The 16,217-nt window shown below is 58.1% G+C and overlaps 1 protein-coding gene across 2 annotated transcripts in view; it reads left to right on the top strand.

Moving 5' to 3' along the window:
- The window catches only part of AKAP1 (A-kinase anchoring protein 1), a 37,259-nt gene extending 21,266 nt beyond the window's left edge, over window positions 1-15,993 (top strand). For both annotated transcript variants that reach the window (XM_055133129.1, XM_055133128.1), the window contains exons 2-11: window positions 814-2,383; window positions 4,435-4,568; window positions 7,841-7,967; window positions 8,798-8,925; window positions 10,957-11,134; window positions 12,209-12,359; window positions 12,802-12,869; window positions 14,001-14,074; window positions 14,275-14,337; window positions 14,860-15,993. In XM_055133129.1, the coding sequence (XP_054989104.1) occupies window positions 838-2,383; window positions 4,435-4,568; window positions 7,841-7,967; window positions 8,798-8,925; window positions 10,957-11,134; window positions 12,209-12,359; window positions 12,802-12,869; window positions 14,001-14,074; window positions 14,275-14,337; window positions 14,860-14,934 (2,544 nt within the window). In that variant the 5' untranslated portion in view covers window positions 814-837 and the 3' untranslated portion in view covers window positions 14,935-15,993. The remainder of the gene's footprint in view (window positions 1-813; window positions 2,384-4,434; window positions 4,569-7,840; window positions 7,968-8,797; window positions 8,926-10,956; window positions 11,135-12,208; window positions 12,360-12,801; window positions 12,870-14,000; window positions 14,075-14,274; window positions 14,338-14,859) is intronic.
- Window positions 15,994-16,217: the final 224 nt, after the last annotated feature.

Raw genomic sequence — 16,217 nt, 5'->3', positions numbered from 1 at the left:
AAATTCTGCCACAGGAGACACTAAATATAAATCATGTCTGTGTGTGCACACCTGTGTGTGTGTGCATGTGCGCGTGTGTTGGGTGGGGTGGGATTGGGAACTGGTGGTTGCCACTGGAACCTCATACATGCAAAGTGAGTGCTCGTATCCCTGACTTAAGGTGTGTCCCCATCTTCCAGAAACTTCGGTTTCCTGTCATGGAACCTGTTTACTTTGTTCCAGGCCCTTCTCTTTTCTCCTTGTCTGGATGGAACTGGTCAGGCCTCCTGGTTGCTTTTGTTTGATGCCCTGTTTGTCCTGCTCTCAGATCTCCTGGAGGCAGCTTGGTGTGTATATGCCAATGCCCGTACTCATGGCTTTCCCCTGACCCCGAATAACTTGATCATACATAAATGAGTATGCCCCTTCTTGCTCCGGCATCTCCGCCTCCCCTGGCTTCAGAGCTGCCTTTCCATGCCCCATGGCCTCTTGGTGCCTATCAGGGGTGTGAACATGTGAATTCCATGGAGACGTCACAGTGCTCCAACCTCCCTGGGAATGGACAAAGGTGGACTTGGCGATGAGAAACACAGGATATAATTATCCCCCTGTGGAGGGGGGGCTTGGGGGGAATTTGGCGTCCAGAAGTGAAAGGGACGTGGACTCCAGGGTGGCCTTGTTGCAGGGCAGCACGTGTGGGAGCAAGAGTGGGAGATCTTCTGACCTTGTGGCAGGGGGTCCCCCCAGCTACGTGGGTGTGGGTGGAGGGAGCGTTCTGCGGTCCCTGGGTCCCCTCACCTGGCTCACTGCTCCCTCTCTCCCCTCCTCTCCCAGGTGTAGCTGCGTCCAGCCTCCAGGATGGCCATCCAGCTCCGCGCCCTCTTCCCCTTGGCAGTGCCTGGCATGCTGGCACTCCTCGGCTGGTGGTGGTTCTTCTCTCGAAAGAAAGAGCACAGCAGCACCCCCGCCGTACCAGAGGAGGTGGGTGCCACGCCTGCACCCGAGGAGGAGACGTTCCCAGGCGGGGACCCGGGCCCTCGACTGGCGTCCACACCCCTGAGAGTTAGTCTGCCGCCCGAGAAGGAGCTGTCCCCGGCGGGCAAGCCAGTGGTGGAGCCCCCCGCCCTGTTGCGGGCACAGCCGGTCTGCCGCCGGTCGGAGTCCTCGGGCAGCCTTCCCAGCACCACCGACCCGCGACTCCGCCCCGGGATCCGGAAGGACGACGGCGCGCAGGTGGGGCTGGCCCCAACGGGGGACGAAGCCAAGTCAGTTCCTCGGGAGTGTCACCTTCCAGCCTCCAGGGCGGTCCCGTTCCCCCATGAAGCCGCGGAGATGTGCAAGCGGGAGTCCCTGCTGAGCAGGACTTCGGGGCAGGGCCGGCAAAGCCAGGCCGGGGCCCAGGCGGAGAAGCACGGCGCCGGGGAGAAGGGGCGCGAGAGGGCCGAGGGCACGGGCGACGCGGCCGCCGCGCCGGGAGAGAGCGTGCTGGAAGAAGGGCTGTTGAGTCAGGAGTTTGGCCCCGAGTTGCAGAGCAGCAGGGGCCCCGGCCCCGCCCCCTCGGGAGGCGGGGGCGAGCGGGGGCCGAGCGGCCGACCGTCGGGGAAGGCCGGAGGGAAGGCATGTGCCCACCCCGCCGAGCTGGGGAAGGAGGAAGAGGTGGCGCGCACAGAGCCGGGCCAGGCGGAGAGCCCCGAGCCGCCCGGCAGAGGTGGCAGGACCCGGGACAGAGATGCGCCGGCCGGGAAGCCGGGCCCCGAGAAGGCCTTGGATCAGGACGAGGCCATCGAACAGGCGGCTTTCCAGTTAATTTCCAAAGTGATCTTGGGAGCGACGGAAGAAGTGCTGGCCACGACCGTGGGTAAGATCGCAGGCTGCCTGGGCCAGGCCCCTGCCAGCCAGTGTCCAGGGCAGGAGGAGAGAGGTGCTCCCGGGGGCCAGCAGAGAGCCCCGCCCACACCAGCCCCGGCGGCAGAGGACGCGCCACTTCCAAAGACCTACGTGAGCTGCCTGACCAGCCCTCTGTGCAGCCCCACCAAGGACAAGAAGCCAAAGACCTCCGCGCACCACCTCTCCCTGACACCCGCCTGCCCGCCCCCGGCCACCCCTCCGGGAGAGCTGCTCGGCGGGGCCGGCGTCCCGGTGGAAGATCCGGGCTGTGTTCCTTGCTCTTCCGACAGCAGCCAGGCTGTCCCCTCCGTGGCCTCCAGGCAGTCCTCAGATTCTGCCAGCACTTTGGGGCAGGAAGACTCTGGTCCAGAAACCAGCTCCAGCCCCCGGGACAAGGCCAGCACGCCACCGCTGCCCGAGAGTACTGTGCCCTTCAGCAACGGGGTGCTGAAGGGCCTGTCGGACCTGGGGGCTGAGGACGGATGGCCCCCGGACGCCGAGGCGGATCACTCGGGAGGTAGGCGGCGCTCGGGGGGCTCCACGCTGAGCGGGCGGGGCTCCCTCCGGCTCTCTGGGAGTCCAGCCGGCCGGCCTCGCCTTGGTGCGCGGGCGGTCAGGGCACTGGCCAGTGCTGCCTCCCCACGGGCCTGCGGGGAGCCGGGGTGGGGCCCGTCGGCTTCACTCTGGGCCTGGGAGCCGTACCTCGGACTGGCCGTTGTCGGTCACCTGCTCCAACCCCAACGAAGGAACCCCGTGGTCGTTGGGGGCCACTGGTTAGCCTAAGTGTGCCCCTCTGCCTCCTCGGCCAGCTCGCCCTTAAACAGCCGGGACGGGGAGCCAGCCTTGGCGTGACGCCCCCCAGTCCCGAGTCTGGCCGAGGCCGTTTTCCGGGACTCGCATCCTTTCACCGTGGGCTTGTTCCCATGTCCTCGGCGGCTCTCCCGGGGTGAGTGCTGAGGGGCTGTGTCCACTGATGCCTTTGCCTCGGGCCTCGCAGACGCAGCTCTGCGACCACCCTGCCCCGCCCCACCCCCAACACACACCCTAAAAGGGGGCCCTTTGATAACCAGGTGTTCGCTGAGTTTTTCCAGTCTGGAGCCACGCAGAGGTGGTTCAGACTGCTAACACACGGGTCAGCAGCGCTGGACCCCAGCATGGTTTCCTTCCACTTGGCTCGGGATCGAGGCTGGACCCCTGCGTGGGCCTGGAGGCTCGTCCTCCCCGGGAAGGCGGGAGGTGTTCCCGGGCACCTCTGTGTTTCCAGCCCGTGCTAGCACACCCCTCACAGTGTTTCAGTCAGTGAGGACACCACGGCTGTGTACTTCCAAAGGGGGTGTGTGGGCGGGGGGAGCGGAGGGGCGGCTCTCCTGGCTGAGACTGGAAGGCCGGGTGCTGCCTGCTACATCCTAAACACCTCAAGCGTGGGGGAGCACCCCAATGACACACCCCCACAAACAGGTCTCCCCCCAACACAAGAGACACCTCAAGACCAGTGTGTCTCCCCAGCGCCCCCCTGCCCACCCTGCCCCAAGCAGATAAAGACGTTTCCTTTCAGCCTGCCAGCTCTGGGATGACTGTGGCGGCTGCACAGCTAGGCAGGGCTTCCGCGTTCAGGCTCCCTGCAGAGAAGCTGCCTGAGGCCTGGTGGTGGGAGGTGGGGGGTTAGGGCCCCCACACAGACTGCCCCTTCCCTGCACGCCCCCGCAGGCCGGGGAGGTGGAGGCGGAGAGGGACAGGCACCGAGGGCCCTGGTGCCCGGGACCTGCTGCAGAGACTTGACTGCCGCCTGTTGGGAGGGTCTGGGGGTCCAAGTGCTGGAGACACCGCTCAGTCTCAGCAGTCGGGGCAGAGCCCCTGGAGCGCCTGGGAGGAGGGGGAGGAGGGGGATGGGGAGGGGCAGAGGCAGGGGCGGGGGGCGGCTTGGGCCGCGAGGGAGGTTCCCTGCAGCCCGACGCCCGCCTTCCCACAGCACGTGCGGGCTCGGCGAAGGAGGATGTCGAGGGTTTGGGGAAACCATGTGGAAACTAACCTAATTAGTGGGGTCTCGGGGGTGACTTATTTCTGGCAGTGGAGTTGTCCCTCTCTGAAAGCCGGGGCGTCCCCTCTGGATCCCTGCTTTCCACGCGCCCAAGCGACGCAGCCCACGCTGGTGCCCCGCACTCCGCTGTCGCCTTAGATCCGAGTGGAGGCGCGGCCCGCCCTCTTTCCGTGGACCTCCCGGCCCCCCACCCCCTCCCCGTGGGCGCCCCTCCTGGGCCAGTGCCGGCTTCTCTCCACTCACCACTTGTCTCTGCCCCAGCAGCTGTGTGCTGGGCGCGGCTGTCAGTGAAGCAAGTGGGGCTGTGAGTGACAGGCTAAAATTAGGTGTATCTCTACAGCAGTCCCCCGCCCCCCGCCCTTTCGTGGGCTTGCTCTGAGCCTTCTAGACTGCAAGTTGACCGCCGCCTGCCAAGTCTGAGGAGGGGGCGTGGGGCAGGGCCTCCGGGGGGATGTGGGCTTGGGGGATCAGTGTTCCTGAGTGCGCTGAGCCAGTGTCCGCGTGTCCGTGTGCTGCTTCTTCCCCTGCAGGCTCGGACGGGAACAGCATGGATTCCGTGGACGGCTGCTGTGGCCCCAGGAAGACCGATGATTTCCAGAGTGCCCAGACAGGCTCCAGCCCACAGAAGGTCGACCTCATCATCTGGGAGATTGAGGTGCCGAAGGTAGGCTTGCAAGCTCACGGTCCCGTCGGGTCTAGATGGTTGCTTGGTCGGGGGGTGCTTCAGGGGGAGGGGCTGTCAACCAGAAGAAGCCCCCTGGTGAGCCAGAGGCTGGAAGGAAAGGAAACTGTGGGGCCCAGGTTCCTCGAGCCTCGGGGAACAGGTCTCCTGCCGTCTAGAGTGACTCCTGGTCCTCTTCCTGCTTAGTCTCCCGCAGTCCCTTGTGTGTGCTGGGCTCTGGCCTGTGGGAAGATGCTAGCGGGCCTGATGGGCCGGGGGTATGGTCAAGTGTGTGCCTCAGGCAGGTGAGGCCCGGTGAAGTTTTCTTGGCTTGTTTTTAATTTCGTATTTTGGGCCACACCCAGTGATGCTCAGGGCGTATCCTGGCTCTGTGCGCAGGAGTCACTCCTGGCAGTGCTGGGGGATGGCATGTAGTGCCAGGGATTGAATGCAGGTCTGCCACGAGCAAAGCAAGCACCCTACCCAATAGTGCTCCTGCAAATTTCTTGATGTATCTTTTTGGTTCGGGGGCCACGTCCACTGTGCTCAGGGCTTCCTACAGGCCCTGCACTCAGGGGTCACTCTGGCGATGCTCGAGGGACTAGACGGGGTACAGGGGTTGAACTTGGGCCGGCTGTGTGAAGGCAAGCATGCTCTCCCCACTGTGCGGTCTCTGTGGAGGCCCGGGTTTGATCCCCACACTGCTGAACAAGAACCGAGGGTGGGGGCCCCCCAGAATCCTGTTGCCAGGCTCTACATGAGCCCTCCAAAGCACTGAATAATTGAGCACAGATCAGTCTCCATTTCAGAGAACTTGAGGAATCAAATCGTGTGCAGGAAATGAAAACCAGCTCTAATCCTACCCCGGAGAATGACTAGGAAGACTTTTATTTCCTTCTCATCTTGCACCCTGTGGTTTTTAAACAAAACTGAGATTATATTGCTTTAATTAATGCTCTTAAATATTTAACAGTTTAATTTTTCCTCTATTATTCTTTGAAAGTGTAGTTTTTAGCTGCATCACTCATTGTGCGCATGCCAGTTCACTGCACTGGTCCTCAGTTCCAGGGTGCTTAAGTGGTTTCTAGCTTCTTGCTGTTACATCTCACGACTTACTAGTTTGATCTCGGTGTCTTTCTCTGGGGCTCAGAAACAACTGGCCCACTGCATTCTCCCCTGGCCCCGAGCTCTCTGTGGATGTGGAGACTTTGGGGTCTGAGCTCGGTCAGGTGGGCGCCCTCTTTGCTTGCTTCCTCCTAGTGACCCTCCTAGTCATGAGTTCTCCTGCCACTGCATGAGTGGTTGCAGAGGGCGCTCTGGGTGCATTGGGCCCGGGCCCTGAGGGGCTGCTGGGGTGGGGTCTTCAGCGATCATGTCAGGCCTTGTCTTACATCACAGCTAAATTTGGCGGCTGCTCTCCGCTGTGAACGCCGGCGCGCTGGGCATCTGCCGGCCTCGTGCCTCGAGGCTGTCCTTCGGCAGCTGGGGCCTGTAAACCCTTCTCAGACCTTGATCTTCAACTGTCCCTCGGTCTTCGGACCCCAGAAGTGTGGAGGAGGAGGGGGAGTCACAAGTCTGCCTGAAGTGCAACTCAGAGCCAGCATTTGGAGATGCTGCTGTGTTGGCAGCTTCCTGGGTTTGGGCCACACGGAAAGGGCTGACACGGGGACTGCGAAGACTCAGAGCCCCTGAGGGCGCGTTTCAGCTGCACAGTACCTCTGTGACCTTGGCCAGTCTCTCTCCTGACCTTGTTCATTAGCGTTGAAATGCTGTAATGTTGTGATCAGTGTCATGGGTGAGATACCAAGGCTGAGAACAGTGTCTGGCAAATGAGTTAATATTGTATGTCATACATTTTTCTTTCTTTTTTTTTTTTTTTTGGCTTTTTGGGTCACACCTGGCGATGCACAGGGGTTACTCCTGGCTCTGCACTCAGGAATTACCCCTGGCCGTGCTCAGGGGACCATATGGGATGCTGGGATTTGAACCCTGGTTGGCCGCGTGCAAGGCAAACGCCCTACCCGCTGTGCTATCTCTCCAGCCCCCACTTTCTTTTTTTTTTTTTAAAGTGTTTGGGCTATACCTGGCTCAGACCATACATGCTCAGGGCTTACTCCTGGCTCTGTGCTCAAGAATTACTCCTAGTGATGCTTGGGGGACCATATGGAATGTCAGGGATCAAATGTGGGTTGAGCGCATGCAAGGCAAGCACTTAACCATTGTACTATCTCTCTAGCCATTGTACTATCTCTCCAGACCCAGTTACATATTTTTAAAAGCATTTTTATTTTTTTCATTGTGTATTTATTTTTTTCTCATTGTGTATTCCAACACCAGTCCCACCACCAGTGTGACTGACCTTCCTTTCATTATTGTCCCCGTTTTCCTAACCATCCCTTTAAGCCTGTGCCATTTGTGGCACAAAATAGTTTATGTTGCTCATAACTGAATGTGCTATGTTAAATTTTTTTTTTTTTTTTTTGCTTTTTGGGTCACACCCAGCAGTGCACAGGGGTTACTCCTGGCTCTGCACTCAGGAATTACTCCTGGCAGTGCTGGGGGACCATATGGGATGCTGGGAATCGAACCTGGGTCGGCCGTGTGCAAGGCAAACGCCCTACCCGCTGTGCTATCACTCCAGCCCCTATAACTGAATGTGTGATGAATGATAGTGCTACAGTGCATTATAACTGAATAGCTAATGTAATTATCAAATACTTCGGTGAAAGAAAAATTTGCGAAAATTGTTACATCTCACCATGGGGATATTAAGTTCTTGTCTGAGGCTTTGCTAAGCAACTGTTGCTAGTCGAACCTCCTGTGTTAAAGATTCTGTTTACTGAGCTTAGTTGGCTTCTGTGTTGCTTTCCCATCTAATTTGGTGTGCTCCTACTGTAGAGGTTGGAGGTGTCGGCTGCTTCAAATGCAGGCACATGCTCCAGAAACTCTAGAGTATTTAACTGGGCTGTGAAATACAGAACAGGAGTTGTGGGGTGTGGGTATGGCTGCCGAGGCCTCCGGAAGTAGAGAGGGGTAGGAGGAGGCTGCCTGCCTCCACTTGGAGAAGCCCCCCGAGTTCTCAGCCCAGTGGCTGGTGTCCCTGAAGTTCCTGGCGGTCTGGGTCTCTGCCGAGCTCCGTGGTGAGGCAGCGGAGTCGGGCCGTTGGTGTGGCGGCAGTGGTGGGTGTGAGAGCGGCTGCGGGGACAGTCTGCCTGAGCCCCAGCTTACCCGTGGGTCAGTCCGGTTAACTCTCTCTCTCTCTCTCTCTCTGGAAGCACCTCGTCGGGCGACTCATTGGCAAGCAGGGCCGCTATGTGAGTTTTCTGAAGCAAACATCTGGTGCCAAGATCTACATCTCAACCCTGCCGTACACCCAGAACGTCCAGATCTGCCACATAGAAGGTCAGTGGCAGCTGCTGCCCTGGGGTTAGATTTCTTCCCTAGACTCCGTCAGTGAACTGAAGCCATTTTAAGCCCCACTTGCTACCCTTTTGCTACCTAAATCCACAGATAGAAAACCCTGTTTACCTCAAGGCAGCACTGAGCTCGGGGGAGACAGTACAGAGGCTCAGACACTTGCCTTGCACTGGCCCGCCCTGGATCCCCACGGAAGGTCCCCCCGAGAGTTGCCAGGAGTGACCCTGAGCACAGAGGCAGGAGGAAGTTCTGAGTACCACATCGTGGCCAAAGCAAAGCAGACAGCGTTGAGTGTCTTCATGTCACCCCTCATCTTCTGTTCTGGTGTCTCCTGCAAGGAGCAAAGAAAGCCCTTCGCCAGGGGAGATGAGCTCAGTGTCTTGACCCACGTGGGCTCTGTCAGAGCACCAGGATGGGACCCCTCTGGCCCTGGGGGCCATACCTTTCATGGCTGCTCGTGTCCTTCTGTGTCCTGAATACAGCTCACAAGGAGGAGTTGTCTTCCCAAAGGCTGTAAACACCTCCGTTCAACCGAGCGGAGCTGAAGTGCCTTCCTTCCAAGGCGAAAGTTAGCATGTCAGCACATGAAGTCAGGACGAGTCGTGTAGAATGGGAGATAGGTTTCATTTGTGTTTGTCTGTTTTGTTTTTGGGGCCACACCGGGTTCCTCCTGGCAGGATCAGGGGACCCTATGGGATGCAGGGGATGGAACCTGGGTCGACCACGAGCCTTACCCGCTGCACTATCTCTCCGACCCAATCAGCTGGTGTTTCTCTCCTGCGAAATGTCAGTGCCTTTGCTCCGCCTCGTTTCAGGCTCTCAGCATCACGTGGACAAAGCACTGAACTTGATTGGGAAGAAGTTTAAGGAACTGAACCTCACCAATATCTATGCCCCGCCACTGCCTTCACTGCCCCTGCCTTCTCTGCCGATGACCTCCTGGGTGAGTATGCTCCCGGGGGGCCGCGGCTGTTTGGCGTTCCCCTGCCCCCAGAGCTGCGCATACTAGACGCTGGCCTGTGTTCTCTGGGGCAGGGCTGGGGGGTGGCGAGGCGGAAGGAAGCCAGCAGCCTCTCCTGGCAGGACCATCTTTCCTGGTCGTGCCTCCTGGGCATCCTGCGTCTTTCCAAGGCCCCTGTTGAGAGCAGGTCACAGTCCACCCAGGAGACAGCATGTGTGTACACTGGCTGAGCATTCAGGGTGGCGCTGCCTCCAGGGCCACAGTTGCCACCTCTGAGACCTGCGTGGGAGGCGTCACCGGGCAGGGCTGGGGCTGCAGCAGGCCAGGGCATTTCTTAGGCCTCGCTGGTTGATCTAGGTCTGGTGGCTGCCTCTCGAAGGATTTCCTTCCCTTAGCTCTGAGGCAGGAGACCCGAGACTGTAAAGCAGAGCCAGCCCTCGAGAGGCTGTCCTGGGCTTTATTTAGAGAAGTTTACCTCTTGTTTTATTTCTTCTCCCCACTGGACGCGCTCCTAAGGATCCGTGTACCTCTAGGGGTAGGGATCGATACTCATCGTGTGCATCGAGTGGGGGATTAGGGGTGGTGGTGGCAATTAGACCCAGGCCTCATGCGTGCAAGGAAAGCACTATCTCTCCGACCCATATTCTTTATTTTTAATTAAAATGCTTTAAGTTGGGGCTGGAGCGATAGTACAGCGGGTAGCAGGTTTGCCTTGCACGCGGCCGACCCGGGTTCGATTCCCAGCATCCCATATGGTCCCCCGAGCACCACCAGGAGTAATTTCTGAGTGCATGAGCCAGGAGTAATCCCTGAGCATCACTGGGTGTGACCGAAAAAGGGGGAAAAAAACAAAGCTTCAAGTTATTTGACCCTGCTGTGACCCCTGTCCTGCAACACCTTCAATAACCACTAGAGGTGGCCGCACCTCAGGCTGGGGCAGAGAGGCCAGCCCTCTAAGTGCAGTGTGGATGATGGATGGAGTACTTGGACTCACTTCTTTTTTTTTTTTCTTTTTCTTTTTGGGTCACACTCGGCCATGCACAGGGGTTACTCCTGGCTCTGCACTCAGGAATTACTCCTGGTGTTGCTCAGGGGACCATATGGAATGCTGGGATTTGAACCCGGGTCTGCTGCGTGCAAGGCAAATGCCCTTGCTATCGCTCCAGCCCCCTGGACTCACTTCTTTCTGTTGTGCTCTGCTGGACTCTGGGACTAGAGAGGAAATCGAGGCTGGGTTTCGCCTTGAGGCATTTGGACAGGGGTGAGGGGATGGATAGATGCCCTGGTGTCCGGATTCCCCCCACCATGCTGCCTGACTTAGCCATCAGAAAGGATGTCTGTGGTTTTAGAGTCCAGTCTTACCTCCTCCAGGGCCTTTTGTGGGGGCCTGACCGCTGAGCCAACCTACATCTACATTCGCCAAAATGGGGAGATTTGGGGGAATGCCTGCGGGCTGTGGGCAGAGTGAATAGCCCTCACGTCAGACCACTGTTTTGGGGGAGACTGGGAGAGGGCATCACAGCTAGGTGGTGGGCCTGGGTCGGCAGCAGGAGGCCCGAGTTGCCGGTCCTGATGCTTGGGGCCTGCTTCCCTCTCATTCGGGGTGACCTTGACCTAAAGCACTTTCAGTGAAGAAACAAAGAATATGGGGAGAGGGAAGGAGGGAGGGAGAGGAGAGGAGTGAGTGGTTTCATTCCCATTCTCCTCCTCTAGGTCTTAATAGAGCCACAGGGGGCCACGGGGTTGGGGAGTGAGATCTGGGGGATGGACCGGGCTCCGACCTGCTCGAGGCCTGGTGCTTCACTCCCTCCTGGCTCCTCGGACCCTCCCCGCCCTGGCCGCGGGCGAGGCACCGCCGGTCACTACTCGCGCTGGTACAGGGTGAGGGCCCCAGTGGACCCAGCACTCTGTGAACGGCTCTGCCCGGGCCTTGGACGCTGGCATGGGGCCCCCCACCCCCCGAGTGTGAGGTGGGTTGCCGTAGGGCACGTTGCCCCTTCCCCTTCTCTGCAGCTCATGCTTCCTGACGGCATCACGGTGGAGGTGATCGTGGTCAGCCAGGTCAACGCCGGGCACCTGTTCGTGCAGCAGCACACGCACCCGACCTTCCATGCGCTGCGCAGCCTGGACCAGCAGATGTTCCTCTGCTACTCCCAGCCCGGCATCCCCACCCTGCCCACCCCCGTGGAAAGTGAGTGCGACCCCCAGGGGGCGGGGAGAGACCCACTTGGCCAGAGCAGTCGGCTCCGGGCCCCTGTCTGGAAACAGCGTCCTCGCGTTCTTGCCGCTGGCCTGGCGGCATGGTGGGCTGTTTCCTAGCCGGCCCAGGCCACTGTTGACCCCGGACACGTGGTGTTGGGAATCTTTGGACACATCAGTTCAGAGGTCTCTCTGCCTGCCACTTACGGGGAGGAATGAGGTTGTTGTCCGTCCACCCCATGGATTAGAGTTGTGTAAGTGTGACACTTGTCAAATGGCAGTCGCCATGAAGGCCTCTGCGGTGGGTGAGGGCGTCTCCATTTCACAGGCTGAGAAAGCTGAGGCCAAGCCTCTGAAGTCCAGTGGCCTGCCCGGTGGCCCCTTTGCAAATAGGGCCTGGGAGCCCAACCCGCTTGCTCTCCTGAGCTCCGTCCTTGGTCACGGCGAACTTAGTTGGGCTTCTTGGTGGGAATCGAATGTCAGAACATCTCCCCGGCCCCTTCAGGGAGTCCTGACTCGAACACCATCACTACCCACCCATCCCTGCCTGACCCTCCAGGCGCCTCTGAAACCTTGGACATTGCCGCAGCCTTTTCCATGGGTTTTCCCTGGGAGGAATAAGCTATTTTGTTTGTCATTTGCCTCCATGCAGCAGTGAAGACTGAACTGGAGGCCACGAGGCAGTTGAGCCGGGGCCAGGGCACTGGGGCCTGTAGGCCCTTAACCCCACCCTGTCTGGCACAGCCCCTCAGAGTGCCACCAGGCCCTTATGCCACAGACCCCTGTGCTCTGCCCTGTGCCGCCCCTCGGGTGCTGTTGGCAGCCATCACCGGGCACCAGGTCCCTGTAGGCTGCCCAGGGAGGGCATCGGACCTCTCAATACGTTGAGAGGAATATGGCTCAAGTGAGAGGGCACGTCCCCAGCTGGTGCCTGACCCTGGGTTCAGGCCACTTCATGGGGATGCTTGGGGACCGCCGACTGCCCTCTGCCTTGGAGAGGCTCAGTGGGGAGGCGGATGGCATTGAGCGGGTGGTACTGAGTGCCCCCACGCTCTGCTCCCTGCAGTAACGGTCATCTGCGCGGCTCCTGGCGTGGACGGAGCCTGGTGGCGAGCCCAGGTGGTGGCCTCCTATGAGGATACTGACGAGGTCGAGATCCGCTACGTGGACTACGGCGGCTACAAGAGAGTGAAGGTCGACGTGCTCCGGCAGATCCGGTGAGCTGAGACCCCCAGACACATGCACACAGGCGCACGTCCCGCTGGCCGGGGGGCCGCGGTCTCGGCTCGGCTGACCCCGTTCATCCCAGCCTGGGGCGTGGGTGAAAGCGTCCTCTAGCCTGCCCTGTTTTAGAAGAGTCTGGTCTAAGCAGACTCTCGGAAAGGCAGCCAGTGACAGGAAGAATCCCCCGGAGTGTCACCGGCCAGAGTGAAGCCGGCTCCTGGGGAGCTGTAGGCGAGACGCCTCTCGGGCCGGGGCCGGCGGGTGGTGGCCGGCTGCCCACGCGCGCGCATATCGACTCCGTGGCCTCTTGCCCCTCCCTGGACCTCGAAGGCTTCGTGTCTTACCCTGGGTATCAGGTCCGGGTGCTCAGGGCGGGCCTCCGGGGCCACCGGCCGTCAAGCCCATGCTCAGCTTGTTCCTGTTCTGCCTTTCTAGGTCTGACTTTGTGACCCTGCCGTTCCAGGGAGCAGAGGTTCTTCTGGACAGCGTGATGCCGCTGTCAGGTGACACACCGGGCACCGGGCTGGGGGAGGGGGGGTGGGGCGCCTCTGGGGATGGGCCTGGCTCCTGGAGAGTCCCGCTTCTCCCTCGGTGGGTGTCAGCAGATGCAGGACGGTGGTGGGCCTCGAGCTCGGCTCTCTGAGGAAGCTCGCGGGCGGGATTGTGTTACTCAGCCTTGGACTGTCCTTTCAGGCCCACGGCACCGGCCTGTCCCCAGGGCTCCAGCTGGAGTCCTTCCCCCCCACACCCCTCACGTAGTTACAGAGACCAGATCTGTACAGCTGCAGCCAGAGAAGACTTTGCGGCTCAGTTGGGCCTCGGCGTGCCTAGACGTGGTGGGGGCGGGGGGCGGGGGGCCATCAGGGTCCCACTGACACTGATGCCCGAGACTGAGCACGTGATCTGAGGGATGAGGTTGGGCACCTAAACCCGGGAAGGTTCCTGAGCCTTGATTTCGGCCCCCCTCCCGGAAAGTGGGGTGGTGCTGGTCTTTCAGCATGGTTGAGGGAGTTACTCAGGCTCTGGACTTGCTGCTGTGTGGTCAGCGCAGTAATCCCGGACTCCCCGTTCCAAGTTCTCTGTGCCTATCCCTGGCTCCGGTGTGTCAGTCAGATGCGAGTCCACTCACTAGTGCTCCTCCGTGCCTTTCTTTCCAGTGAAATGCACAGAAGCACGGCTGGTTGTGGTCGTGCCCTGGGACAGTGGGCTTCAGTTTCCTTGCTGGCTCTGGTCTGGCCTCCCTCTCTGTTTCGGTGACAGTCTGACCAGGCCCGCTTGACGTGCTGGTTCCTCCATAAGACCTTCGTAACACAGACCCGGTCTTTGGTGTACCGCTGCTTGCCATGGTAAAAGTGTTCTGTGAACACTTTTGTGATCTGACCAAGAGTGCTGCCTCAGTGCCCATCCTGCAGAGAGAGCGCATGCTTTTGGTCCTCCCTTCCCCTGTGAGCGGCGTGGCCCAGAGCTGTGTCTGCTCGGAGTCCTGAGCCGGCCTGTCCAAGGGGGCTCTCCCCAGTGAGGTTCAGACGCCCCCTGCAGCATTGGCAGTGGTCTTCTGAAACATCTGCAAACTCTAAGCGACAAGATTCCCAGCTCCAGTGACAGTCTAATGGCCGCTTCTCTTCTCTCTTAAGATGACGACCACTTTTCACCGGAAGCTGATGCAGCGATGAGTGAGATGACGGGAAACACAGCACTGCTGGCTCAGGTGTGTGGTCGTGGGGTGGAGGCTTGGCGGGACCTTCCCGAGGTACCTCCAGCCTCATCAGTCTGAACCCCGGCTTTGTGGGAGTTACTCTCTGAATTCCTTCCCGGGGCCGCGGTTTTCCGGTTGGCTAGCAAGTAGCCTTTGGAGACGGGTGCATGTGGTGCTAATAAACATGCCTGGTGGTTTTTCTTACTTTCCAGGTGACAAATTACAGTGCGACTGGTCTTCCTCTAATTCAGCTATGGAGTGTGGTTGGAGACGAAGTAAGTTCTTTCCCTTCCTGCCGAAGCTCCTGGCCAGCGGGAGTGCGCTGATTGGTAGCCGGTTCCAGCATTGTTTCCCCTTGAGCTCATGAAAAGATGTAGCTCTGGGCCAGGGTCGCCCAGGGAACACCGGAGAGTCTGGAGAGCATTTTGATCACCTCATTAGTGGATGGTGATGCCACTGTAACCTACTGGGCTGGAGTCCAGGGTGCTGCCAGACATCCTGCAGTACGCAGGACAGCCCCACAACAGAATGTTCATGTGCCTCGTGCTGACCTTCCTCCACGCTCCCCTCTTCGTTTTCCTCTCCATTTCCTGGTATTGAGGCTCAGATTTCTTCAGTTCTTGACAAGCTTTTCCTCCTGCCAGCTGGACCATTAAGTCTTGTTGGTTACCTCTGTGGCTTTAGCCACTCTTGCCTGGGGTGGCCCTTGGGACCGTCAAGGGGGAGAATGCACATTGGATTGGGAAGTGGTCCCTGCACGCCACGGGCAGAGCGCTCAAAGCCCTTTTCCTTTCCAGGTGGTGTTGATAAACCGGTTGCTGGTGGAGCGAGGACTTGCCCAGTGGGTGGACAGCTACTACGCGAGCCTTTGACCCCTGGTCCTTCACAGCCAATTTTTGTCTTTTTTGCACTGTTGAAATTGGGCTTGGTACTCAAGGCAAAGATTTACATCCTAATTACAAGCCTTGTCCTCCCCAGAGAGTTCTTTTCTTAAAAAAAAAAAAAAAATCAACAACATGTGGTAGTTATGTGGAGAAAATGTCTCTGAGAAAAGGAAGGAACTGTGGGTTCTTTTTAAAGCCTTGGGATGGCATATTACAAGCCATCGGGCTTTTGTGGGTATTTCAAGCCAGTGGGCTTAACCTGGTTCTAAGCTATTAACTGAGTGGAAGGGAAACTCCCCCAATCAGGTGTCGCATTCCCCCACGTAACCCGTTGCTCCCTGCCTCCGCACTTTCCTCCCCATCCCAGATCAGGACAGCTGTAGCAGACAGACCAAGGGATTCATCACTTGCTTCGAAACGTTTCTTTAACTTGAAAAAAATGTCCCTTCAAGGAGCAAGACATGATGTGACTAATTGGTATTGATTACTTGTATAACTTGCATAAATGAATTTATGGTATTTAAACCAGTTTTTATAAACTTCATCGAGGCCTCTAAGAAGTCTGGCTTTTTAATCATACCTCTGGCCTTGGTCCACGGGGAAGGGAATCTGTTATCTTGCCAAGCCTGATAGGTTGTAATTTGTAACCATTTTCTATTTGTGCAAACTGTAAATATATTTTAAAAAATGTAATATTTTGTACAACATACACTGGAGAACAAAGGGAACTCACGCACGACCTCCTAGCGCACACCATTCTGAGCAAAAGCGCCCCGCAGCCCTCAGCGGCCCGCCCAGGCCCCTCGGCCCACCGGACAGGGTGGCTGGATGGTAGAACTTGTGATTCATGGTGGTTTTTTTTTCTGTTTTCTGTTTGTTGGTTTTTTTTTTTTCCTGTACAAATTTGTTTAAAAAAAAAAAAGCAACTCATTGAATTAGCTTGCAGTGGTGTGTCTGGTTCTTTTATAGACTGGCTTCCGCATTGTGCTATTTAAAATAAGTTAAGTAACTTAAAACTTATATAAATCTCAACTTGCATACACTGTAGCTTTGAGTCCGTTCTTTTCCATGGTAAACAAAATTGGGGGTGGGTGTAGAGGGTCCAGAGGACCCCAACTAAGGAGGTTTGTGGAAATTTCAAGCTGTCTTTCTTCCCTTCCTGTTGCCTTAAGTTGTGGCAGCTAAATTTGCTCCGACTTCAGGAACCACTGGGACATTTGAATGTCTCTCATACCTTATTTAAAGAGTCAAGTTTTATAAATTTGTTTTCA

Source organism: Sorex araneus, chromosome 3, assembly GCF_027595985.1.
Source record: "Sorex araneus isolate mSorAra2 chromosome 3, mSorAra2.pri, whole genome shotgun sequence".
Lineage (NCBI taxonomy): Eukaryota > Metazoa > Chordata > Mammalia > Eulipotyphla > Soricidae > Sorex > Sorex araneus.
This window is presented reverse-complemented; position numbering and strand designations above follow the sequence as displayed.